The following is a 26,320-nucleotide window of genomic DNA, read 5'->3' on the forward strand; positions in this document are numbered from 1 at the left end:
TTGGCAGTGTCTCAAAGCAGGGGCATCACCTGCTGGCATGGGCCTGCAAGACACTTCCCCCATCGCATCAGCAGCTGAGCTGCTGGACATATGACATTGAACTCTACAGAATGGGGCCAAAGGAATGAAAATTGCTAGCTACTAAAGAAGATAAAATAAAAACAAACATACACTCAGAACACACAATTTGTGACTAGGAGAATTTCTTTGCAACAGGCAGATCTCCTGATTTGAATTAAAATCCTTTAAACACAAAAAGTATTTTTCCCCCTTTAGCATATGATGATACCTCAGTGTGCTTTGATAAATTGTTTAAATGAGCAGTTTGGAGAGGTGACGGACTAGAGGTAAAGACAGAGACACACACTTACACAACACTAATGGATGGATTTGTTTATTGTGACTTGTGTAAGTGTTGTTGGGGAGGGCTTTTATCTGGGGGAAAGGTGAAATGCTGCAGGAGGAATGAGAAGGTAGAGAGAATGACACCAAATCATCTCTTTTGATTCTAGGAAGACCATGGAGACCTGTTCCTAGCTAGGGTCTAAGATTTAACGTCCCAACTTCTTACTCTGCCACACTGGGGATCTCCTTTATTTTGGGACTTCCTTCCAAGTTAAAAAAAAGGCAGAAAAGGGCAATAACGAATCACTGGTAGATTCAAAGAAGAGAGTAGAATGGAGTTCAGAAGGGGACAATCAGGGCAGCATTGGAACTACCTTGTTAAATTCAAAATATACACTAAAACAAGCTGAATGTAGTCATAGAGATTAGTAGCTTGACATGTAGTTCTCTCTGTTCTTCCTTCTATTTAAATTCACTCCCCAGGTTTTCTAGCAAATTGATTTATCTGGCCTCTTAGAATCAACAGACCATGAGGCCCCCAGGTCTCCTGAGGATCACTACTCAACAACCCAGCAACTCAAATGTTCATGTTTTTGATGTGTGTCAAAATGATAAAAGGAAATTTTTTTAAAAAACTAGACAAAAACCACAATGTTGACCCCACTTCAAGGATTTCCTAGTGTCTTTTTCAAAACATATCAGCTATCCTCCAATTACCACATCTCATTCCCATTTATGCCCTTCCATGAGGCATCTGGAACCAAAGCCATCTGAGTGTCTATAGGACAGCATCATTTTACCTCGCGAATGAAGCTAACTCATCATAGCAATATACTGCTATTAAAACACAAAGTTGTTGCATCAGATTCTGATAATTAAGATCTGAAAAGTTAGCTAGGGAAAATCCCACTCCCACGATCCATACGTATAGACTAGAAACCCATCCCACTCCCTTCCTGGGTTTATTGGCTCTGATCTCTAGTCTCCCCACGACTAGATCCTGAATACTGGTACTGACCACCCTCCTTAATCACTGGATCACAGATGTGAGTTGGGAGGGACCTTGGAGGACAATCTAGTTCAACTCTTGCATTTTACAGATGAAGGATGTGAGGCCCAAAGAGATTAAGTAGCTTGCATAGCATCACTCAGGCACTAAGTAGCAGGGATGGTGAGACGTCAAGCCAGATTCTCTGATTACAAGGGCATCTAGGTGGTACGATAGATAGAGCGCTAGGCCTGGAGTCAGGAAGACCTGAGTTCAAATCCGGTCTCACACACTTACTAGCTGTGTAACCCTCATTGCCTCAGTTTCCTCTGTAAAATGAGCTAGAGGTGGAAATAGCAAACCACTCCAGGATCTTTGCCAAAAAAAACCCCAAATGGGGTCACGAAGAGTCAGACATGCTTGAAAAACAACTGAATAACCATAACCTCTAATTACAAATCCATGGATCTTTCCCTTATACCAAGATGATGCAGGCCTCTTGCTTGGACATCTACTGATCATCTGTCCCACCTTTAACATGACAAATATTCAGGATCTTGGGCTTTCTTTAGGTCTTTGGTGGAAAGGGCCCAATTCCTTCAATAGACTGATTTCCCCCGTTTAAGACCTTTTTCTAAATTCATACTCATGCCTACTTGTCCTTGGTACACTAACTGCTGCTTCTGTTTCCATGTTGCATGACGCCTAGTCTTTGCCTAAGTCCTTCTGTAGGTCAGCCTGGATTCCAAGCCCTTGGACTGTCCTTCAGCCCAAGCCCCGCTTATAGCAGCAAGAATATCCCAACTGGATGGCCACAGAATCAAGACAACATGCTTTCCCTGGTACAGATTCCTTTTCTTTACAGTAGTGGTTCTCTAACTTTTTGATCTCAGGAATACTTTATACTCTTTTTAAAAAAAAATTATTTCCCCCCAATTACATATAAAAACAATGTTTAACATTTCTCTTTTTTTAAGTTTTGAGTTCCAAATTCTATATCTCCCTCCCTCTTTCCTCTCCCCTCTCGAGACAGATGCTCTTAAAAATTCTTAAAAATTATTGAGGAATGACCCACGAGGAGCTTTTGTTCATATGAGTTATATCTATCAACATCTGTCATATAAGAAATTAAAACACCTCATTATTATTATTATGAAAACAGTCTTGACCTCACAGACCCCACTGAAAGGATCTTGGGGACCCTTGGAGTCCCCAGATCACACTTTGAGACCCACTGCTTTAAAGCTTCCAAAAGAAAATAGGAGGATTCATTTAATAAGTGCTATCATGACGTGATGGTGGTGTGGCCTGTGGCATTGATGGTAATGAACTGTAGGGGCCTATTGAAAACAAAATAAATAAAACGTTGGCTCTTTATGCAAATAACGCTCTCTGATGCAAATACACATGAGATATACGGGTTCTTGCGGAGTCACTGTAGTTGAAAAGTGACCATACAATTAAGAGTTACCTGCGTGTCTCCTGAAAATGTTGATCAAATTATCTGGAAAATTATTGTCATATCCAGCAGTATAATAATAGCTCACCTTTAGAAGGTGTTTGAAGGTTTACAAAGCATTTTACATACATTATCTCATATGATCCTCATAACAACCCCTGTGAGGCACAAAGATAATATCTAGCATTGATGCTGCTATGGAAGTCCTGAAAAGTGATTCAAGTAGGTTGTCTCATTTGATCCTCAGTACAACCTTTGGGAGGCAGGGGCTATTATGACCCCCACTATACAGATGGGGAGACTGAGGTGAGCAGATGTTAAGTGGCTTGGCTATGATCACAGGATTATGGTCTCAGGCAGGATTTGAACTTAGATCTTCCTGACTCCTTCTAGTCACCTAGCTCCCCATAAGTACGATGCTGACTTTGAGAGCCTTGTCTTCTAGGGTTACCATGCCTCTGTATGTGTGTTGCTGTTGTTGTGGTCGTGTGTTTGTTTTTGAGGTCTGGACCTCATTTACATGTTGGTAGCTCATTTCTTCACCTGGCCGCTCTCCTTTGGGACTGGCTCTAACTTCTCCATCACGCCCCGGGGAGGCTCATCATAGGGAAAAATGCTGCAAGATCTCACCAGCCTTGGTACTCACCCCACAGCTCTGCCCTCTGCCCCTCTGATTGGCCGGCAGGGCCATGAACTCCAAAACTTTCATGTAAGGATGGGGCTCCTCATTTTCTAACTGGCCACACTCCCTTGGGACCTCTGACTTCTCCACCATGATGCTCATGCTGGGTACCTCCCTTCCCTCTTCATCCTTTGGCTCACTTTTCCATGTTGTCTCCCTCCATTAGATTGGAAGCTCCTTGGGGACAAGGACTCTGTGTGCGTGTGATCTCTGATCAACTGAACAAGATAATTAGGGAGTCAACATAGGTCCTGAACTAAGGCAGGATACCTATGCTTAGCCCCTTCACAGAAAAAAAAATTCATTGATAATAAAGTCCTCAAGGTTTTTTACATATAGCTGGAATTCTTATAAAAGCTCTAGCTAGTCGGGGCTTAATTTCTGAAGGGCATGGAAAGGTACCTATTGCTGGGTGTTATGGGGATGGCTGCGATATAGGGGAAGAATAAGAACTAACTTTCAGAAGGGTTTCTTTGCAGAAAAAAATGGACATTTTAGCATCATGACTGCTCTAAGGAGGATTCTGGACTTGCAGCCAACACAAACTGGCAGCTTTAATCACTGTCCAGCTGGGATTCATGCTTGTTCCTTCCCCAGCAGCCTCGAGCTGTGATTCGGCTCTATCTGCCTCTCTGGCAGCACAGAACCATCAGATTATTGGGGCTGGGGGCTCTCTCCTGAGGCGATTACTTAGGGAAAGAAATTTTCCCTTTTCTGCACAAACCCTATCTCCCCACTTTAGTCTCTGGGGTGAAACCCACCACATGGTTTTTTCTGGGCTTATCTCAACCCCACCAACAATACATATGTCCCATATCTCTCTCTCTCTCCCTCCCTCCCTCTTCCTCTCTCTGTTCTTTTTGTTCAGAAATTGCTAAATGTCTATGAATCAAGTGTCCCAGAAAATGAATTCCCTTAAATACTCCCATTTCAGCGTGGGAAAATAAATGTCACTCATATCTTCAGCTGAGAGACTAGAATTATACCTGGCATAATAATTAATTAATAATAATAATAATAACAGGAATTTGTAAAGTGCTTTCAGGCTTGCAAAGTGCTATAACAACATTTATGTAATACTTGCTATGTGCCAGGCACTGTGCTACGAGCTTTATAATTATCTCATTTGATCCTCACAACAACCCTGTGAGGTAGGAGCTATTATTATCTCCATTTTACAGATTAGGAAACTGAGGCAAACAGAGGCTAAGTGACTTGCCCAGGGTTACACAGCTAGGAGGTATCTGAGGCTGTGCTTTAACTCAGGAAGTCTTGCTAACTCCAAGCCTGGCACTCTATCCATTGCGCCACCTAGCTGCCCTATCTTTTAACTACAGTTTCCTAAAAGACTTCATTATTGGGGTTTGCAGGCCACATATTTTCCCTACCAAAAATTAAATTAAGAAGATCAACAAAGGCTTTGGTTGTTCAAGACAATGCAGACTACTGTAGTGCGAACTGGGATGGCCAGCAGGCCTATCAGTTTGTCCTTCAACAAGGCACTTAACTGTGCTGGCCTCGAAGGGGGAAGGACAGTTTCCTCGTGCTGTCTCTTCAGGGACAACCCTCAGGATGAACAAAAGGCTGTTGGGATTCTCTGGAGAAAGGTGTAACATGAATATGGATGTTCTGCATGCCACGGTGACTTGTTCACATGAACGGATCTCCTGGGGATTGAGTGTAACACTTCAGTGTGTTAAAAATGAGACATGAGCACATGCTCGCCCTCCCCTGGACCGCCAGGCCGTCAGTGCCATCAAGATATAGCACGAACGCTGGAGGAATATTGGGCGGCTTTCAGCACAAAGGGCTAAGGGACCTCACTCGCCAGGAAGCCAATTATCTTGCACAAATTTCACCCTCCTCTGCTAGGCTAAAGCAGAAGGATGACAATGCTCCTAACAGGGGCTTGGAGATGGAGCTTTTGACCTGACCAGTGATTTTTTTAACACCTTTCCTGCACATGCATGGGGCAGAGAACAGAGATTGAAGGGATAACCGAATAATGAAGCACTTCAGTCTCTTTGCTATTACTGTAGAATTTGATGCAATACTTATCAAATACTAATACTAATGATCGTTGACTATCATGTGGTCCTTTAAGGTTTACAAAGCATTGTAAACACTCAAGGCTGTTCTATGGTATGAGGGGCAGCTAGATGGGAGTGGATAGAGTGCCAGGCCTGGAGTCAGGGAGACTCATCTTCCTGAGTTCAAATCCAGCCTCAGACATGTACTAGTTGTATGATCCCAGGCAAGTGTTTGCTTCTGTTCCCTCATCTGTAAAATGTTGATCTATAAAATAAAAAGGTTGGATAAATGGCCTTGAAGGTCCCTTCCATCTCTAAATCAATGGTCCCATGATCCTTGGAAGTCTGCTCTCTGAGGGGACTTTGGTATTGCCCAAGTGAACAGATTTTTTGGACAGCTGGATTTGTCGTGTGTGAGAACCACCACAAATTAGGGACATTTTGCCCCTTGAACTAAAATGCCTTTTATAATTGGTGTGTTTTAGGTTGTTTTAAACAGAAAGGTGAAAGTATGAAATGGAGAGGTCCCTTCTTCAGAATAAGGCAAAGGCATTTTGGCAGAACAATGTGGAAAAACTAACAGCCTCACCTCTCGATATGTCTACACAACAGCTCAAGAACTATGGCTTCTGAAGGTATGATTCTTTATTGATTCCTAAGAAGAGTATCCTAGAAATGCAGGTTTGTTTTTCTATATCGTGGTAGATTGAATTTGATGAGACAATTTGAGGGAAATTCAAACATTTCTTATGTGATGTAATTTATTCATTCAGAGGGCAAGGACACCATTTCCTGTTCTGTCTAAGGTACAATGGGAAACTATCTAATTAAGTTAGCAGCTTGGATCCACCATTTGCTTTAGAAAATTGTTATCAACCCAGTTTTAATGGGATAGTTTTATTGAATCATGATTCGCCTTCCCTTCAGCCATTAGTAAAAGGAAGACATAGATAAGATGCTAGAAATGCTAACTGAAATTCACCTATTATTCCCATTCTCTCTTGATATTAGTAAACCAAGTATTCTTAGACAGAAAGGATAAAAAATTATTTCAGTGTTCTACTCATTTTTTTCTGATCTTTGGTTGATTGAGAATATGACCCATTTTTTACTTGTATTCTCAGACTCTAATTTGGAACATCAACTGAGTTTGTCATGGGTATTCCAAGGGCCCCCAGGATCATCTGTTAATCACATGAAAATTTCCCATCCTTTTAGAATGTTCTTTTGTCTTCATTAACATCCTCCTTCACGTTACCTCCCATGTACATCCTTGCTAACCTCATCTATTGTATTTTTTTAAATGTGAAATCAGTAAAGTTCAGAGACTAAAGATACTAAAAGATTGGAAACCAATGATTTAAGATCTCTCTGTAAAATTTTATCTGCAATATAAAGGATTTAAAATATTTATGCCCCTCACCCCAATGAATAGCTTTATCATGTCACTGTTAAACACTTTGGGTTTCAGTGTCCTCATCTGTAAAATAAAAAAAAGGGGAGGTGGGTAATACTCAGCTAGTCAACAAGCAATTATTAAGTGTTTACTGTGTGCAAAAATAGCTCCTGTCATCCAGGTATGTAAAGTCTAATAAGGGAGACAACACAAAAATAACCAGGTACATATAAGACGTATATGTATACACACGTGTGTAGAGATAGATAGACATATGCGGGGGGGGGGGGGGCAGTTAGAGGCAATTTGAGAGGAGAAGGTATGAACAACTGGCCAGGGGACGGGAGAGGGGCCTCAGAAAAGACTCTTGCAGATAGTGAGATTTCAACCAAATCTTGAAGGAAGCCAGAGAAACTAAGAGGTAGAAATGATGGGGTAGAACACTCCAGGTATTGGATATCGCCAATGAAAAGTCACAGAACTGCAAGTAGGTCAGTGCTCCAGGATCACTGAGTTCATGGAAAGAAATAAAGTACAAGAAGACTGGGATGGCAGGAAGGGATCAGGTTATGAAGAGCCTTAGATGCCAAAGAGAGAGTTCATATTTGATCATGGAGGCTCAAAAGGAAGCCAATGGAGTTTAGTCAGCAATAGGGGTGAGGGGGTGGGGCTTAAGAGGAGGGTGGGGGGAAGAATGTGACATAGTCAGAACGACACTGTAGAAAAACCACTTTGGCTGAGCGGAGGATGGATTGGAGCAGGGAGAAACTGAAGGCAATAAGACCAGAGAGAAGACCATTGTGATATTATAGGGGAGAGGGAAGGAGAACCTGAACTCAGGTGGCAACCATATTAGAGTGTGTGTGTGTGTGTGTGTGTGTGTGTGTGTGTGTGTGTATACACGTATATAATGTATATATACAGACATACGTATATATTATGTGTATGTGTGTACACATATATACACAAGGATATACATATACACGTCTACATATACATGCACAGACAGACATATATCTGATGCTGTGAAGGTAGAAGTAAGATTTGGACACGAATTGGATATGCGGAATGAGTGAGAGTGAAAAGTTAAGGATGACACCAAGGTTATGAACCTGGCTGACTAGAAGGATAGTGATGCCCTTGACCGTCAATGGGAATTTAGATGAGGGGAAGGTCTGGGGGAAAGGATAATGAACTCTGAGACATGTGGTGTATGAGATGTCTATGAGACATCCAGTTCAAGATGTTTAAATGGGAGTTGTTGATTTGTAACTGTAGCTTAGGAGAAAGGTTACAGCTGGATAGATGGAATAATAATATAGTAATATCATATCTACACATGTAAGGTACTGTGCTAAACACTTTACAACTTAAGCAAATTTTTTTTATATTTATTATCTCATTTTAGTGAGATTTGTAACTTACATTTACATTAGTTACATAATTTACATTATTATCTTAATTATAATTATTATGTCATTTGATCCCCACAACAACCCCAGAAATGATCTGCAAAGAGATGATAATTAAGGCATTGAGAGCTAATGAGATCATGAAGTGGAACGGTATAAGAGGGAGAAGAGAAGGGAGCCCAGAAGAGAGCCAGTTAGAGGTCATGACATGGATGAAGAACCATGAATGGAGAGTGAGAAGGAGCGCTAGGCAGAGAGGAGAGCTAAAAGAGCATTATCACCATCAGGACAACCCAGAGAGGAGAGAGGGTCCAGGAGGAGAAGGTGATAAATAGCATCATATGTTGTAGAGATGTCAAGAAGGATTGGGACTCAGAAAAGGCTGTTAGATTTGGCAATTAATTGACTATTGGTGATTCTGGAGAGGACAGTTTCATTTGAAGGATAAGGTCAGAAGCGAGACTGTAGAAGGTTTGGAAGAGATGAAGAGGACAGGAAGTAAAGGCACCCAGTATAGACAGCTTTTCCCAGGACTTTAGCCATAAAGGAGAGGAGAGATTGAGGATGAGTTACTGGGGATGGTAGTGATCAAGTGAGGGTTTTTTTTTAAGAATGGGGGAAATATAAGTATGTTTGTAGGAAGCAGAGGAGGAGACAGTAGACCAAGAGAGAATGAAGGTGACAGAGAGAAAGGGAAAGGGGAGAATACTGGGGGGATATGCTAGAGAAGTAGGAGGGGGTGAGATCAAGAATACACGTAGAGAAGCCGGCATTGGCAAAGAAAAGGAGCACTTCATCAGAGCCTGGAGTTAAAGAGTAGATAATGGAGAGAGATGTCTGAATTAGACAAAGCATTTATTAAGAGCTTATGATATCCCAAGCATTGATTGATGCAAGATGAGGAGAAGGGGAGAAGGATGACCTCGCATCTAATGGCTTCAATTTCTTTCATGATTTCCTCCAGCTCCATTGAGCAACAGAAGAAAGAATCCAAAGAGGTGGAGCGTGGGAGTAAGCCAGGTTTGGACTCCAACACAACAGGACAGAGGGGCAAGGTATTCAAGAGGAGAGGAGAGTAAAAAGTTGGATTGGTTCCCCAAGGGGTCAAAACAGTAAAGGGAAGAAAGTACAGCCAGTGCAGGGGCAATGCTTTATTCCAAGCTGAAATTTGCTTCTCTTTCACCTCTACTCAATAATCCTATGTCTGTGCCTCTGGATGAAGAAGAACAACTAGAACCCTTCTCTTGTATTGAGCACAGTCTTTCCAATACTTGGAGATGGTGATTGCCTACCTCCTCATCTCCCACCCCAGTTTTCTCTCCTCTAAGCTAAACATCCCAAGCTCCTTTGGCTGAGCCTCACAGCAATCCATGACCTCTCCCCACACCTAGGAAAGCAGGCCTGGATGATGAGACGTGCCACCAACCTCCTGACAAAGAAGTGACAGGCTAAGTATGCAGAATGAGACAAACCGTTTTGGATGCGGCCAATGTGTTTTGCTCGGCTATGTATATTTGTTACACAGATTTTATTTTTCTTTCAGGAGAAGGAAGGTGAGAGGGAAGGTAAATAAATGTTTCCTAATTGAAAAAAAAATGTACTTTACAAAAAGGTCCAAGCTTATTTAGCACATCCATTCCCCAGTACTTACTCTATTATCCCTATACTCTCTGACCACCAAAGGTGATCTCTCTAACATCAAACCACTTCCGCACAAATGTCTTTCCTACTAACCAGCACTCTTAAGTACTCTAGCAGAAATGCTGAATGTTGTTCAGTTGTTTCAGTAGTATCTGATGTTCTATGACCCTATTTAGGGATTTTCTTGGCAAAATTAATGGAGTAGCTTTCCATTTCCTTCCCCAGCTCATTTTACAGATAAGGAAACTGAGGCAAATGGTGTTAAGTGCCCAGGGTCACACAGCTAGTGTCTGAGGCCTCAGGAAGATGAGATTTCAAGCCCAGCACTCTATCCACTGTACCACCTAGCTGCCCTAGAGATGCTGATATAAGCTGTTTTGGGGCTGCTTTGTGAGCCTCTCCTCTTCCTTGCTCCAGGGTGGCCCTTGCGCTCACCCTTGACTTCCTACCCCCATCTACTGATTTCCTTCACATTCTAGCTAAAATGCCCCCTTCTTTGGAAAGCCTTTTCCAACCCCTCCCCCTCCTTAAATCTAGGGTATTCCCTCTGTTGACCGTTCCTGATTGATCCTTTTTCAGTTGTCACATATGTGTTTGCATGTTGCCTCCGTGTTAGATTGTGAGCCCTTCGAGAGCAGGAAGTATCTTTTGCCTTTCTTTGTATCCCCAGGACTTAGCACAGTGCTTGGCACTTAGTAGATAATTAATAAATGCTAGTTAACTGATTGATAACAGGTATGACTGAGATTTAAAACCAGACAGGTCTTCAGAGAATCTCTGTTGGTATGCTATTTAAATACACAATCAAACCTTTTTGGGGAAAATGAGTGGGACCTGATAGATAGTCTGACTGCCATACTTCAAGAATCTGGGCTTGCAGCAGCATGGGTCCTAGTCCATTAATGCAGAGTATCTGATATGTACAGTACTTGCCTAATCTTGTTATTAATATCATATCCTATTGATACAGATCACAGCCCCTCTACAATTTATTAGTTGGCTTTCCAGGGTTGTTGTAGACGCATAATTCATTACCACGTTACCAGGGTGACCCTGGACACATCACAGCCTCTCTGGGCCTGATATTCCTTATCTGAAAGATCAGGAGGTCAGAATTGACCCTCTTAGCTCCAGAACAATGATCCTGTGATGCCTATGATCTTATGCTACACCTCTCAGAACTCTACTAGGCTGTTCCTCAAATTGTAGGCCTTCATTCGACAAATATTCCAGTTATCTCCATCTTGGTAGAACACACCAGAGCTTACAGCCTGTTGGCAAAAACCTGGAGAATCCAGTGACAACTCCACACCAGTCTGAGCTATCAAGATTAGGCCATTAAATAAGGACTGTAATGAGAAATAAAATCAACTGATTTAAAAAAAAACAAGCCATAGACGAGAGATATAGAAGGAGTTTAAGTTGTAGAATTGTCAGGGAAAGAAATGAGAAATTTCCTTTGTGCTGAGACAGGAGTTAGACAGTGGCAGGAATGGTTTTGAGAAGAAGATGCAAGTTCAGCTGCATAAGCCTTTGTTCATCCCATAATCCCTGCAACCCAGTCAGCTGAACCCAGTATGTATCTGTGGGAAAGAAAAGTCAGGAAACAGAGAATCTTAAATGTAGTAATAAGTGTCACTATCAGAGATCTGATCAAATTAAGGTGGAATTCACTGCTTACCCTTCCTGTTCCTCATCTCATAATGAAGACAGAGAAAAAAAGAACCTCACTGGAATTTGATCAGCAGACATAAAGTAGTCAGACTCAGTGAAATGAACCAGGATTTCATCACGTTTCCTGTGTTCTCTTCGCCGTTCATGCCTCTGCCTCCTGGTCTTGATGTTTAAAGGTTTTATACACTGAGGTACAAACCATAATCATTTCCCAGCATAGCCCCCCCACCTTGACCCAGGAACCCTTCCTTGTAAGAAATGAAAACAGCAGTTAAGCTTAACCAGCTGCTACAACCACCATGTGACAGCGTAGGTGATGTTCTTCACACAGTGTCAGTCAGTCCCTTCCCTTCTGCAGCAAGGAGAGAAATGTGTTTCATTATCTGCTTTCTGGGAGCGAGTTTGATCATTATAATGGATCTGAGTTTGGCTGAGGACTTTCAGTGTTGTTTTCATTATTATAGTCATGTTGTCTGCCAAGGGGACCTGGTTCTGCTTTCTTCACTCTCTGTCACTTCATACAAAGTATTCCCGTACTTCTCTTAGGCAACCAGGTGGCACAGTGGATCGAAGACTCAGCTTGGAATCAGGAAGGTCTAAGTTCAAATCTAGCCTTAGACATTTACTAACTGTGTTATCCTGGGCAAATCACTTAACCTCTGTTTGCCTCAGCTTCCCCAACTATAAGTTGGGGCTAATAAGAGGACCTACCTTGCAGGGTTGTTGTGAGCCTCCAAAGAGATATGTGGGGGAGAAAGGGGTTTAGCACATAGTAGGCATTATATAAATGCTTATTCCTTTCCCCTCTCCCTCTTCCTTCTCTAAATTCTTCATATCTGTTACTCTTTGGGGCACAATAGTGCTCCACTACATCGATATAGTACAATTTGTTCAGTCATTCTCTAATTAATGTACGCACATTTTTTATCCAGTCTTACATCACAAAAGGTCCTGGTAAGGATATATTGGTATATATGATAACTTTCCCTCTATTTTTGATCTCCTTGACTTCGATGCCCATTAGCAGAATACCTGAATATGAACAATTTAGTGACTTCTCAAATAATTCCAAATGGTTCTCCAGAATGGTTAGCCCAATGCATGGCTCTACCAGTAGCATATTAATGTCATACAGAATGTCATATGTGGTCTTGCCACTCGACTCCAATGACTCTGGAGGAGACAGTGAGGCTGAAGTTTTTGCGCAGATCTGCCTCACTCGAATTCAATTCATGCACAAGACATCATGTTCATGATGTCATCGGCCCTCTTTTGAGAAAGAAGGCTGAACAACAACGTCAAATGTGTTTGCTGTGTTCCCACGGATCATCCAACATTGTTTCCATCTGTATCGGATTGATGGATGTGAGGTGAACTCTTGGTGCTGTTTTGAGTTGCCCAAGTAATCTGAGGCATTCTTTCATATGGTCACCTATCTCACAGGGCTGTTGTGAGGATCAAATAAGGTAAGAGTTGTAGTGGGCACTACATAAATATTTATTCCCTTTCCTTCCCTTCCCCCTCATTCTTTTGTAAACTATCTTTCATGTCTTTTGAATTCCTGTCTCCCTTGTATCATCCTCCTGTAACAAACACTCTTCTTGTATTTTTTTCAACATGTAAGATTATATATGATCTATCTTTGTAGGTCCCTCATATTATAATGCTTTCTTTGTAAGCAGCAGGTATCTAATAAATGTTTAGTGAATGGATAAACCCTGATAATGAAGTTGTTTTTCTTTTTTAAGATTCTGAGACAAGGCGACTTTCTCCCCAGTATACAATGCACATTGCATGCATTAGTGCCTTTAAAAAAATTTTTTTTTCTATTTTGTGGTTTCTCTCCTCTTCTCTCAGAGCATAAGATAAGTCAATTTTGTCCTCTTCCTCCATTCTAAAGTCACCAAGGTTTAGTCCTTAGCAAGGCCATATGATCTAACAACACTAATCATACTGAGAATAAAAGAATAAACCTTCTCAAAGGAATGCTGATTCCCTTCTGCTTTCCGGTCCCTTCATTTCAACCAGGTGAGTTTCAACGAAGGTAACCTGAGTCAAACTCAACCTAGGCAGCAGCACAGCTGGCAGGAGGTCTTAGATGAGCCAAGCAGTCAGTGTGGGATTATCTGTACTGTTTTTAAAAATAGTTTTAACCACAGACAAAATAACCCTTAGCTCAGCGAACAGGGCTGAATAGGAGGCAGACTTACAATTAAGGATTTGTAGGGAAATAGGGATGGTAGCTCCAGCTGCTGCACATTATGGGGGAAGATTAATCATCTGGCCAGACAAGTCAGTCTGGTGCTGTGAGGCCAATAGTGGGAATCCATGAAAACATCCTTCTGGAGTTGCATTGCCAAGAATGGAAGGCTCATTTCCCTCTGGAAAGGAATGGCTGAGCAGGCATGGGTGGCCTGGTCTAGTCACTGGGAGGAGAGTAGTTCTAACTCTTGCTCTACTCTGACCAGGCTAGGAGAGGATTCTACAGAGAATTTATATTAGAGAAAAGGGAGTAGAGGTTAGAGCAGCTAGGTGGCACAGCGTATAGATGTCCAGTCCTGAAGTCAAGAAGATTCATCTTCCTGAGTTCAAATCTGGCCTCTGACACTTACTAGCTGTGTGTCCCTGGGTAAGTCACTTAACCCTGTTCGCCTCAGTTTCCTCATCTGTAAAATGAGCTGGAGAAGGAAATGGAAAACTACTCTAGTATCTCTGCCAAGAAAATCCCAAATGGAGTCATGAAGATTTGGACATAACGGAAAAATGACTGAACGACAAAGTGGGTATATATGTATTGTTTGTATACACGTATCTATAATCTCTATCTCTACAGGGAGATAGAGAGATAGAGAGAGCTGCTATGCATTTAGTACCTATGTCATGTTCCTGACATGGAGCCTGAGAAGGGAAGAGAATAAGTATTTATTAAGCACCTATTGTGTTCCAGGCACTGTGCTAAATGCTTTACAAATATTATCTCATTTGATCCTCATAACAACCCTGGGAGGTAGGTGCTATTATTATCACCCCCATTTTACATTTGAGGAAACTGAGGCAAACAGCGTTAAGTGACTTGCCCAGGGTCACACAGTTAGTAAGTGTCTGAGGCCATATTGAAACTCAAGTCTTCCTAACTCCAAGACTAGCACTCTAACTACTGCTCCAACTCCCAACACAACAGCTGCTGTGAAGGTGGACAAAAGATGTGCTGGGGAGCACTGATGCTCCCAAATTTTCTAGAACTGGGAAGATCAATTCCAGGAAGGGCAGGGGCTGTTCTGCATTTTGTCTTCATATCCCCAGTGCCTGACACAGAGCCTTGCATATAGTATTCTTCTCTAATAAATATGAAATCAAATTGAATTGCTTCCCGTTGTTGGTCAGTATTTAGCCTTTAAAGCTCTTCATGATTTGACTCCAACAACATGAGAAAGTGGAAAGGACAATGGCTTTAGAGTCAAAGGACTCAGGTTCAAATCCTACCTGATGACTATTATGTGTCTGATCTTGGGCAAGTCACTTAACTCTCCTGGGCCTCAGTTTCTTCATCTGCAAAAACAAAGGTTAGGCTAGAGGTCCCTCTCTAGCTCTCCATCAATGACCAACCTCTTTTTCCAAGCTGTTTATACTCTCCCTCACGTACTCTATCTCCCTGCCAAACTGGCCTGCTTGCCATTCCCCGTATATAACATTCCAAGTGCCATCTACGCACACTAGATGGGCTATATACCCATGCCTAGAATGCTCTCTTTCCTCACTCTTGAAAACCTCTGGCTCCCTTATGGGCTCATCTCCTTTAGGAGGACTTTCCTGATTCTTCTAGCTAAGAGTGCCCCTTCCCTCTTAACTATGACACATTTATATATACATATATGTGTGTGTGTGTGTGTGTGTGTGTGTGTGTGTGTGTATCTTGTATTTCATTATCTATGAGTGTATCGTATTCCTCCAACAGAATGGAAGCTCCCTGACGGCAGGAACTGTCTCACTTTGATGTTCCATCCCCAGTGCCTAATACAATCCCTGGCATAAAAGATTCAAAGGGACTTGAGATCTCATTGACACGCATGTTACTTTCTATAATGCAGACTGGACACCTAATAAATCCTTATTGATTATGAGTTCTAGTGATAATCAGCTGATGCTCATCTTTGGCCTGGAGAAAAGGAAAAGAAGATGCCTTACACACGTGTTCTTTAGGCTATGCTGGGACTAGGGGTCTACAAAGTGAGCAATCACCCAGGATTGCACACAGACATTCATGTTCTGAAAAGTCAAACCGTATGTGCTGCAGTGAAGATTCAAAGCTTCTGATGCATGCTAATACGTAGGTAGTTGTGGGGATGAGCAAGCCAAGTTTTAAACTTGGGCTTGTCCTAGCGCCATCTGTTACTGAAGCCCAGACTCAAACCCATTAGTCTTAGTCAGCTGGTTTATCACTGTCACCTCCATCATCACCTCCTTCCCCTATGTGTGGGCGTACCCTAGGACTCTATCCTTTACCCTCTGCTCTTCCCTTCCCATTTCTTCCCTTCTCGCTTCACTCTGCTCCTCTCTTCTCTCTTCCTCACCTATCCTCTTCTCTATCAACTTTCTCTTTGTGATATCAACAACTCTATAGGTTCAACTATCATCTCTTCAGATCATTACTAATCTCTATAATCAGCCCTTACCTATTACCAGAATTCCAGCCACATATCACCAACTGTGTGGTGGATATCTCCATGTGTCCCACAAACACCTCAGGAAGATCTAAGTTCAAATCTGGCTTCAGAAATTTACTAGTTGTATGATCCTGGGCAAGTCACTTAACCTCCGTTTACCTCAGATTCAGCTATAAAAATGGGGACAATAGGAGCTGCTACTTCCTAGGGTCAAAGGAGATAAAAATTGGTAATATGACCACCCTTCTGGCTTAAACCCTCATCACCTCTCGCCCAGGCTATTGTAATGGCCTCCTGATTGGTCTCCCTGCCTCTAGTCTCTTCCCATTCCCATCCGTCTTCCACACATTTGCCAATTTGATATTCCTAAAGTATAGGTCTGCTTCTGCTGGGCACTTAAAACCCCTCACAACCCGATTCCAACCTATATTTCTGTATTTACTTCACATTCCACACACACATTCTATTTTCCAGTTAAACTAGATGATGATGTTTTCTGTATGTATAGCATTCTATCTCTTGTCTCCCCACTTTTGCCCAGGTTATACCTGATACCTGGAGTACCCTCCCTCCTCACCTCCATTTCCTGGAATCCTTAGCTCCCTTTAAGCATCAACTCAAATGCCACCTCTTACACATGGCCCTCCCAGTTATGTTCTGTTGATTACTTTTAGAGTTTGTATTTACTTGCCTAAAAGGGAGGAAGGTCCTAAGGAACTTTATCATGGTGCAGGATGGTCCCAGGGAATTGATGTTAGCAAGGGCGGTCACCATCACGGTTGACTCAAATGTCCCACTTCCTAGGCCCTAGAGGTGAGCCATCCTTGTTCTGAATAATTAAAGCCAGGTTTTGCTCATTTCAAATAAAGGGCCCATTCTATAGCTCCCATTATACATTTCTGTATTGTGTTCCACTCCTACCTCTTTGAGATATTAAAATGTAAATTATGCAACAGTGGTTAATTGATGAGAATTCCTCAATAAGGGTAAAAGAGTTTTAGTTAATTACAATAACCATCAGGAACAACAAAGGGGTAGGCTTAAGCTGCAGCTCAGACATAGTCTTTAGTGTAATATGTCAGAAAGATTTTTTTTCCTTTTTACATTATGTATAATAGAATTTCTATGTATGAAAGGGAAACACAGACAGCTTCCTATACCCTTGGTTCAGTCCTAGTATATATCTATATCACTAAAGAGATATAGATATATCTATAACTGTATATGTACATACATATACCTTTACAACTTCATATATATGTATATATTATGTTACATATTAAATATATTTATGTTTTATATTTTTGCAAGTTTTATTTTATATATATTTTGTTATATATTCTGTGTATATATATATATCAGAACTGACTATATATGTGTGTGTGTATACATATGTACACACACATATAATATATTATACAGACATGTTTTAAAGAAGCAAGTTTAGGTTATGGTTACTGTTATATTCTACAAGTCACACTGCCTCTGGCTGCCATTTCCCTTCTACCTTGCACTCTGTCCTGTTCCTTGGCTTAACCTACTTCTTGTTATGCCTGTCATCACATCTGGTGACTGTGGACCAGGGCTGTCCAACCTTAGGTTTTTATTGAAACAACAGACAATATATTTTGATTTGCCATTTTAGTGAGATCTCTGTGGTAGCTTGGCTTCCTTTACTAAAGCATTTATGTAAATTTCTAAGCTTGTAGGTGGGCTGCATAATGCAGCCCACAGCCGCATTTTGGACAGCCCTGATGTAGACTGACACAATTCAAATGGAAAAGGAAGACAGGCAATATATGCATCTGGCTAAGACTGAGAAAAATGCTCCTTCTTGGTTGCTGACACCCCTTCTTTTTGCTATCTGGAAGGGCAGGAGCCTTGGCTCCTTTAAATTTCTCTCTCTAAACTCCAGATGTGGGTATAGGTGGCCATGGTAGGCAGAAAAGTTTCTTGGGCTCTAGGAAGTAGGGTCAGAGTATCACACTCCTAGCCTCTACCAGACATATTATAGTGGTGGAATTTACCAGAGGACCACAGATCTTGAGCTGGGACTTCAGAGGTTATCTAGTTTAACCTCTTCATTTTACAGAAGAGGAAACTGAGGCCAGCATGCTGAGATGGTTCTTGCAAGTATACATCTGCTGAAAGCATGAGATCATCACAATCTACTCCCAAAATGGTGTTAATTGTGCTCACAATTGCATGTCAATTCAAATACATATACACATACAACACCCTCAGGAGGTACACAAACACATGATATGTCTGCCTTCTACAGGAATCGGGGTACTAGCAAAGCACCCACATAGAGAAGAAGTCTTATCACCACCACCAGAAGTTGATACCTGCCTTCTCCCTCTCTCCTCCCACCGCAGTACATCAAGAGAGTTATAAAGATTTGGTTTCTGATATATTGGTGGTTACTGCATTGCCTATCTCATTTAAATACATTGGCTTCACACAGCCTCCACATGGACAAAGAAACCAGTGCATTCTCCTATTACAGCAACCATACTTGTTTTCATACTGTCTCTGAGTCGGCTGTGTCGCCTCCCCTGAGGTGCTAACACATAGTGCCAGTTGAAATTATCTATATCAGCTCCTTTTGGAACCATTCCAGGATGTGGGTTAAAGAGGGTCAGTCTTATATAAAGTAGAATAACACAAGTTACCCATGTTAATTCTATTTCTGAGATATATCTTCTGCAATAAGGACCAGAGTGAATTTCACCATTAGTATTCAGTCCTTTAGGTCATGCATCATCCTCCCCAGACAACCTCTTAAAAAAATTCAAATATTCCTAGCAAGGCTAACATTCTTCACTACTCCAGTCTCTGTTACCTCATGGAATATTGGAATATTGGAGTTATGTTGCCCCTTTCAGGATTAAGACCTGAATAATTTGGTGCATTAGGGTGAATTAATTTGTCACCTCTCTAGTAGAGTACAAAAGCATGGGAAGCAGTGGGTGGACAGAAAAAGGAGGAGAATTGGATTTTGGAAGAAAAATAAAAAGAAGAAGAAGAAATGGAGAGTAATAAAGATAGACTTTGACTCCGTCATGATTTGACCTTGCGCTGGCTCTGACTACAGGATTAGATTCAGATCCACTGAAGACTAAAATTCCTAGTTTTGATACAAAAGCTTAATATCTCCTTTCTTCTGCACTCCCAATCTCCCTAATTTTACATGAGTGCCAAGGGACAATGTAATGGATGGCCACATTAAAATGCCCATTCAGACACATTGTTAAACCACTACCCTCTTTAGAGTGAGTAGCCATGTCTTATAGAAAAGCGAGGGGCTGGAATAGGAGAAGCCTTCAGGTCAAGGTCAATAGTGAATTGGCACAGAGGTGAGCATCTTCCTGCTTCTGCCCATGTTCTCCCTTGCCAAAGCCTGAAAAAAACCCACCTCTCCCTTTATCTTGATACTCCTGTATAGCTCCTAACTCATTCACTAATCAAAGAAAATAAATCCTTTCCCAAAGTGGTTCCACCCTGATATTCATCCCAGAAGAGTGAGCAACTTTAGAGAAGTCATTTAAAGGTTCAGTTACTCTCAACATAGTTGGCCAAATCATTCTGATCTTGAGATAGTTTTTCTAAATTTCTTTGTTAAGTGCTTGGGACAATTCAAAGTTGCACTGAGTCTCAGGCATAAAGACAGGGCTAAAAATATTCCCCCTAGATATCCTACCACGGTTCCAGGACAAGAACAGATGGAGTGACTTTTTTTAAGCAGAGCAGGGGGGAAAAAAACCATCGACTGTCACAGAGAAAATTATTAAGTGCATTCTATATCTTGTTCCTGTATCCTCCTCCCTCGATCTCTTGTCTCTGTAGTCTGCCTTTTGTCCCTGGCTCTAGGTCCTGTCTTTATCAGTAAACAGTTTTCTAAAACAATACAGACTCGTTTCTCTACCAAAAACAAACCAGATATCAACATGAGTGTCTCAATTTACTGTTAACTAAATGTAATCAAATAAAAAGCTGGAGTCGTCCCTAACCTATTACATTTCTGTCATTCCCTTCTCTTCTCCTTCTACCTCCCTTTCTGCTTTCTAAATCAACCAAAAAAAAAAACCCCAAACCCCAACAAAGATCTCAATCGCCTTTAGTGCCTCTTCCCTTCTGATTCCTTTTCTTCTGTCTCCTGGACCTCATTCCTCCATGCAGATAGTGGTGACCAGGTGGGAAGACCTACCTTGCCCAGGCCTGGAGTATCTTTTACTTTGTTGACTGCCCTTAATAGACAAGGTGGAGCAGGAGGAGGGGAAGTCTGAAGGATCCCACTGAAGCTCGTAGAGAAGAGAGGTGATTCCGATGCTGATGATGTTGAAGGTCGATTCTTCTTCTTTTTGGAAGACAGATTCAGCTTCTGAGCAGCTCTGGAGGGGAAAACGAAGAGATGAACTATAAAAAGAAAATTACTAGGAAACCATTACCTGTTTTAGAGTTACCCCTGGTTCTTTCCCTTCAAGGCCTCCCTAGTCTTGATATAAAAGCTTTAATATTTCTTTCCCCTCCACCCCCCGACCAATTTTCTCTGCAGGAGGCATCCCTTATACGGCATAGCTCACTTAATAAGTTACACCATTGCTTGTGCAGTTTGAAAAAAATGTCATTTAAAAATGGGACTGGTCTGTAGTTGCCACTCACAAAGAATTGTTTGTTATCCATAAGGAATGAAGGAAGTTGGCCATTTTGGGGGTTGAAACAGCCCCCTATTATGTTAATCATTCAATAAATTCTCTGGTGAATAAACTGAAAGTGTGAGCAGCTATTTTTAAGTCCTAACACCTTGTAAAACACAAACCAGGTCTGAAGAAGGGCCCATGGAGGGACCAATCAAGGTTACAGCATGTGTGCGGTTATGAAGGAGAAACACAAGCCACAGTTCGAGGGGTGAAGACGGAGAAACAAAACGTTTTTAAGGAATATCACTCCCCGCGACCACCACCCTCCCTCCCACCAAACGGGATACGAATGGCCAACAACCTTCTTTTAGGAACAGGGAGCCAATAATACCACATTGCTGTGCACACAGAAAATAGTCCCTTTGTGCAACAAATCAAGCAAACTTTACTCCCCATCCCCAATCATATGAAGTGGAAGCAGCAGAGATTGGAGCCGGTAAACACAGAGAGCAGGATAAGTAAACAGAGAGGACCTGAGGAAGGGAGGTCTTTAGCAGCAACAATATTTGGCACTCATTATCACAACTCCCCTCCAAACACCTCTTAACAGTTGCCCAACATTTATAAATTCTGTGATTTTGCTGCCATGCCCTCAAAGGGAGAGAAAATATGAAGGGCACGGAAGTGTGAAACCAAGTGGTTTAAAAAAAAATTTTGAAGAATACACAAGCCCTACATGGGTGGTCTCTTTCATTAGGAGGTCTTTCAGGGAAAGAAATTTGCCAATAAGGAATGAGAAAACAGGGGCGGTTTTGCAAGCAATGGACAGAAATGGCATCTCACGACTCAGACTCTGCCATCTTCCAATTCGTTCTCATGAACTGTGTTCACTTTTACTGAGGTTTACATGCAGAACCTTTGTCCCATGAATACCAATACAGTACTCTCAAAACTTATTAAATGGACTACTGTTTATGAAAATTAGTCAACAATAACCATAATAGTAAGCATTCATATGGTGCTTTAAAGTTTGCCAAAGCACTTTATAAATATCATTGCATTCGATCCTCACAGCAACCCTGGAAGGGAGGTGCTTTTATTCTTCCCATTTTACAAATGGGGAAACTGAGGCACAGAGGGGTTAAGTAATTTGCCCAGAATCACACACAGCTAGTGAATATCTGAGGTAGAATTTGAACTCAAGTTCTTCCCAACTTCAGGTCTAGAACTCCATCTACTGGACCACTTAGCTGCCTCATTGACCACCACTGACTTTGCTGTCAAGATCAAATGCTGTAACTCTAATCCACCATTCATCATTAATTCAATAGCAGGACAAAAGCCAAGGAATACTTCCTGATGGAGAGTTGGACAGAAGAACCCAGTATGGTTCATGGTTTGGCTGCTGGCTCTTTTGTTGACTCCATAATGGCCATTCATTTCCTCACTAATTTTTCTCCAATGTAAAACTGGGAGGCCTATCACAAAGAAGAAGCGTTGACGTACACTCTGAGCGCTTCTGAATGAAAGGCATCATGAAAGGATCACAGGTTACAGAATTACAGCGGGTCTCAGGGACCCCTGAGTCCGATCCCTTCATTTTATAAACGAGGAGTCTGAGATTCGAAGGAGTTAAGCTATTTGTCCAAAGTCACACAGGTGGTATGCATATATAATGCAAATGTAATATAACATAACATAGCATAACATAACCTAATACGAACATGTTGCTGTTTAGTTGTTTTCAGTCACGACCAACTCTTCATGACCCCATTTGGAGTTTTCTTGGCAAAGACACAGGAATGGTTTGCTGTTTCCTTCTTCAACTCATTTTACAGATAAGAAAACTGAGACAACCACGGTTAAGTGACTTGCCTAGGGTCACACAGCTAGTAAATCCAGTCTGAGACTGGATTTGAACTCAGGTCTTCCTGCCTCCAGGCCTAGCATTCTATCGATCCACTGTACCACCTAGCTGCCCTATATATACATTATTATACATTATATATTATTATTATTATTATTATATTATATAATGTATATATTACGTAATACATGATTGTATGCTAAATTACATGTGGTATGGTATATGGTATAAGATTGTGCTATTATAAACTGTTACATAGAATTATCATTATCATTATTATTGCATACTGTGACATATTTATATTGCCTTAAAAATGAAAACCCTGCATCAGTTCTTCTACATGACAGAAACTCCACTGAAGTGAACTGGAAATAGGTTTACAAATTATATCTTTCTAGCAGGTAGGAAAAGGAAATCTACTGTCATTTGTGTAATTTCTTCCCACATTTCCTGATATTTTCCATCTAAAAAGAATGGAGGGAGGAAAGGAGATGGACGGAAATTAGTATATGTATTACTCAACTCTTAGGTTACTGCTCATCTCAGGGACTGTCATTAATCGTTACTGGAAGGTGAGTCACACTTCCTTCCTCCTTCAGCAGCTCCTTGCTACTTATACCAGGACGCTTTTTTAAAGTGTGTGAGTCCATTTATGTTTTTAAGAGTCAGGGATGAAGGGGAAAGACAAAACCTGCCTGTATTCCCTTCTTTTTCTCCTTTCTTTGCTTGTTTCAGGTTTGGAACTTCAATACTTTTTGTTCTGGGAGGGAAAAGACCAAGTGGCTGTGACAGACTCTGCTCTCAGTCCTATTCTCCAAACTCAAAGTAGAAGGAGAGATAAAGAAAGGAAGGGGTTTGAGGGATGAGAGGTAGTTAGAGGTATGAGTGTTGACTAATTTGCCTCTCCTTGCCAGTGCCAAGCAGGTACCATGTTAAAGGAGGAATTCAATTTCCTCCTCATTACTACAGAGGGCAGAGTTGGGACTAGATTTTGACTCAATACAAGAACTGCCTAACAATTAGGGTTATCTGAAAATAGAGTGGGCTTTCTCATGATGCAGTAAGTTCTCCATTACTAGAGGTATATAAGCAAAGGTTGGATAGCTACTTGTCAGGGATGCTATAGAAGGAATCTGTACATCAGATAATGGGTTGGATTAGCTGACCTTTAAGGTCCCTTCCACTTCTAAGATACTATAATTCTATTCAATTGCGTAATTACAACTTCAATTTAATCCTTTGTCCCTACAAAAATGAAGGTTCTTTCACACAGGGGAGCTGAGTAGTTTCTATTTCAAAGGGGGTGGGAGAATGATATGGGGGGAGGAGAGAGGAAAGATTTTTCAGGGAAAACATTTTTTCATTATTTTCTCCTCAAAGTATGCATATATGAAAGAAATAATAAAAGAAAAATATATTTATAAATATATAATCTATTAGGAAATGCCACTGTAATTTTGATTTCAATACAGTCATTTTCCCAATCTCTATTAAACATCATGCAAATGGTTGTAGTATCTAGGAGCCCCAAAATACAAGAATCAGTTATGTCAAGAATTGTTTGATCTGGAAACATAAAAGAGCCTCAGTCACAAAGGGACCTCCAAAAGTTAGACATTTTGGATAGAGAAACATTATAGGTAATTAGTGTTATAGGGATTATTTCCAAATGAACTAGGTTGACATGAACAATAAATGAATAAAACAGCCTTCCAGTTATTCTGTAAATTTCTAAAAAGTAAAACCCAAAAGTGTAAAAAAATCCATTAACATAAAATGGTCTCATTAACCCAGGTATCAGCAAACATTTCCTAAAGTTATTTATCCTGGGACACATCTTTATAAATAGCCTTTAGCCTCATTCAATCCTCTGCCTTGTATTACAAGTAATATAGAATGATTTTCCCCCGGTAGACAGTACCTCAAGATAGCTGCTAATAATATCTACCGTAACAGAAGTTTTCTATTGCCTAATTTCATTGAACAGAGCAATGCCATTCGTATGGAATATACTGTTTTCTTTAGCCAGATCCATGAGAGGCAGAGTCGTGCCATAGAAAGTGGTAGATTTGGAGTCAAAAGACTTGAGTTCAAATCCTCCCTCTAATACTTGCTACCTATGAGACCTAATACAAATCATCTCCCTCCTCTGTGCCTCAGTTTCCTCACATGTAAAATGAGGTAATCGACCTAGATTACCTCTAAGGTCACCAATGGCTCTAGGTTTGTCTGGAGATCCTATGATCTTAAGAGTCAGAACAAAGCAGTGGGCTGAAATCTAATGAATTTAGGTGGTGCTGATAGCAAGAACTGGATCTTAGGCTTGAATTAACCTGATCAAGTAAAGGATTTAAATGGATTTTAGTTGGATAATTAGACCTGTGATGTTCTTGATGGGAGACCTCCCCCAATGGTACAAGTCAAAACTTTTCTGTGCCTTCTCATCTTATGTACTCTTTTTTAAATTGACTTCTATAAATTAGTAACAGGAGCAGTGACCTTTCTCAACCTCTCTTGCAGGACAGCTAGGTGGCAGACAGGGCACCAGCTCTGGAGTCAGGAGGACCTGAGTTCAAATTCAGCCTCAGACACTTGACACACTTACTAGCTGTGTGATCCTGTGCAAGCTATTTAACCCCAGTTGCCTCAGAAAAAATCAACTACCTGGCTACTCCCAGAGTACCAAAAGAATCATTGTACATTATTCCATGTTCTCACCAACAGATGGGTCTATCACCCTTATCGTCTTTCTGTCATCACATTTGTCTCTGACAAGAATACTGTGAAGTAAATATGGAAAATGTTAGCCTCGTTTAAAAGAACAAACTGAGGCTGAGACTAGCTAAATGCCCTGGTCAAGGTCAAACCACTAGCAGGTATTTGAAGTGGGATCTGAATCCAGGTATCTCCCAATCCCAACTCCAGTGCTATTTCCACTTTGCCATTCAAATAACTTTTCAAGAATGTTAAGCTTCATTAAGAAGGGAACATCATTTTCCCCAGAAGGCAAAGGAAAAAGAAGAAGTTCAGCCCCTCCATATATGAATGGTCCTAGCTTCTGAACACTATGAATGCCTAACGACATCTTGGGAATATATTCCTAGTGTCTAATGATGGTGCAAAATGTATAATTTTGCCATGTGCATAAAAAGCTTTGGGACACTTATGGGGTCATTCAGGGCCATCTCAATTTGACCCACACAATGGATTAATGAAATACCAATTGAAGAGCTGCATCTGAAAAGTGTTGGCTGAGCCCCCAAACCATGCTGCACCTGCTATATATGAAGGGCGCTGACCCAGAATACAATGGAGATGGCAAACCTCCAGCACCACGATGGGATACACAGGTTGCAAGCTAACTGTACAAATTCCAAGTGATTCAGTGGGCTACAAAAGACTTCAATACTCCCAGGATTAAGAAGTCTCTGATAATATATAATGACATGACAGATCATAACAGCTTCAGAGGAAATCCACTGGGTCAATGACACTGGAATTGAAGATAACAAAACAGTT

The 26,320-nt window shown here is 41.2% G+C and overlaps 1 protein-coding gene across 1 annotated transcript in view; it reads right to left on the minus strand.

Moving 5' to 3' along the window:
• The window catches only part of KIF26B (kinesin family member 26B), a 599,749-nt gene that overhangs the window by 162,286 nt on the left and 411,143 nt on the right, over positions 1 to 26,320 (minus strand). The window contains exon 5 of the mRNA XM_036756209.1: positions 20,502 to 20,685. Coding sequence (XP_036612104.1) covers positions 20,502 to 20,685 — 184 coding nt within the window. The remainder of the gene's footprint in view (positions 1 to 20,501; positions 20,686 to 26,320) is intronic.

The sequence above is a fragment of the Trichosurus vulpecula genome, chromosome 4, assembly GCF_011100635.1.
Source record: "Trichosurus vulpecula isolate mTriVul1 chromosome 4, mTriVul1.pri, whole genome shotgun sequence".
NCBI classification, from domain to species: Eukaryota; Metazoa; Chordata; class Mammalia; order Diprotodontia; family Phalangeridae; genus Trichosurus; species Trichosurus vulpecula.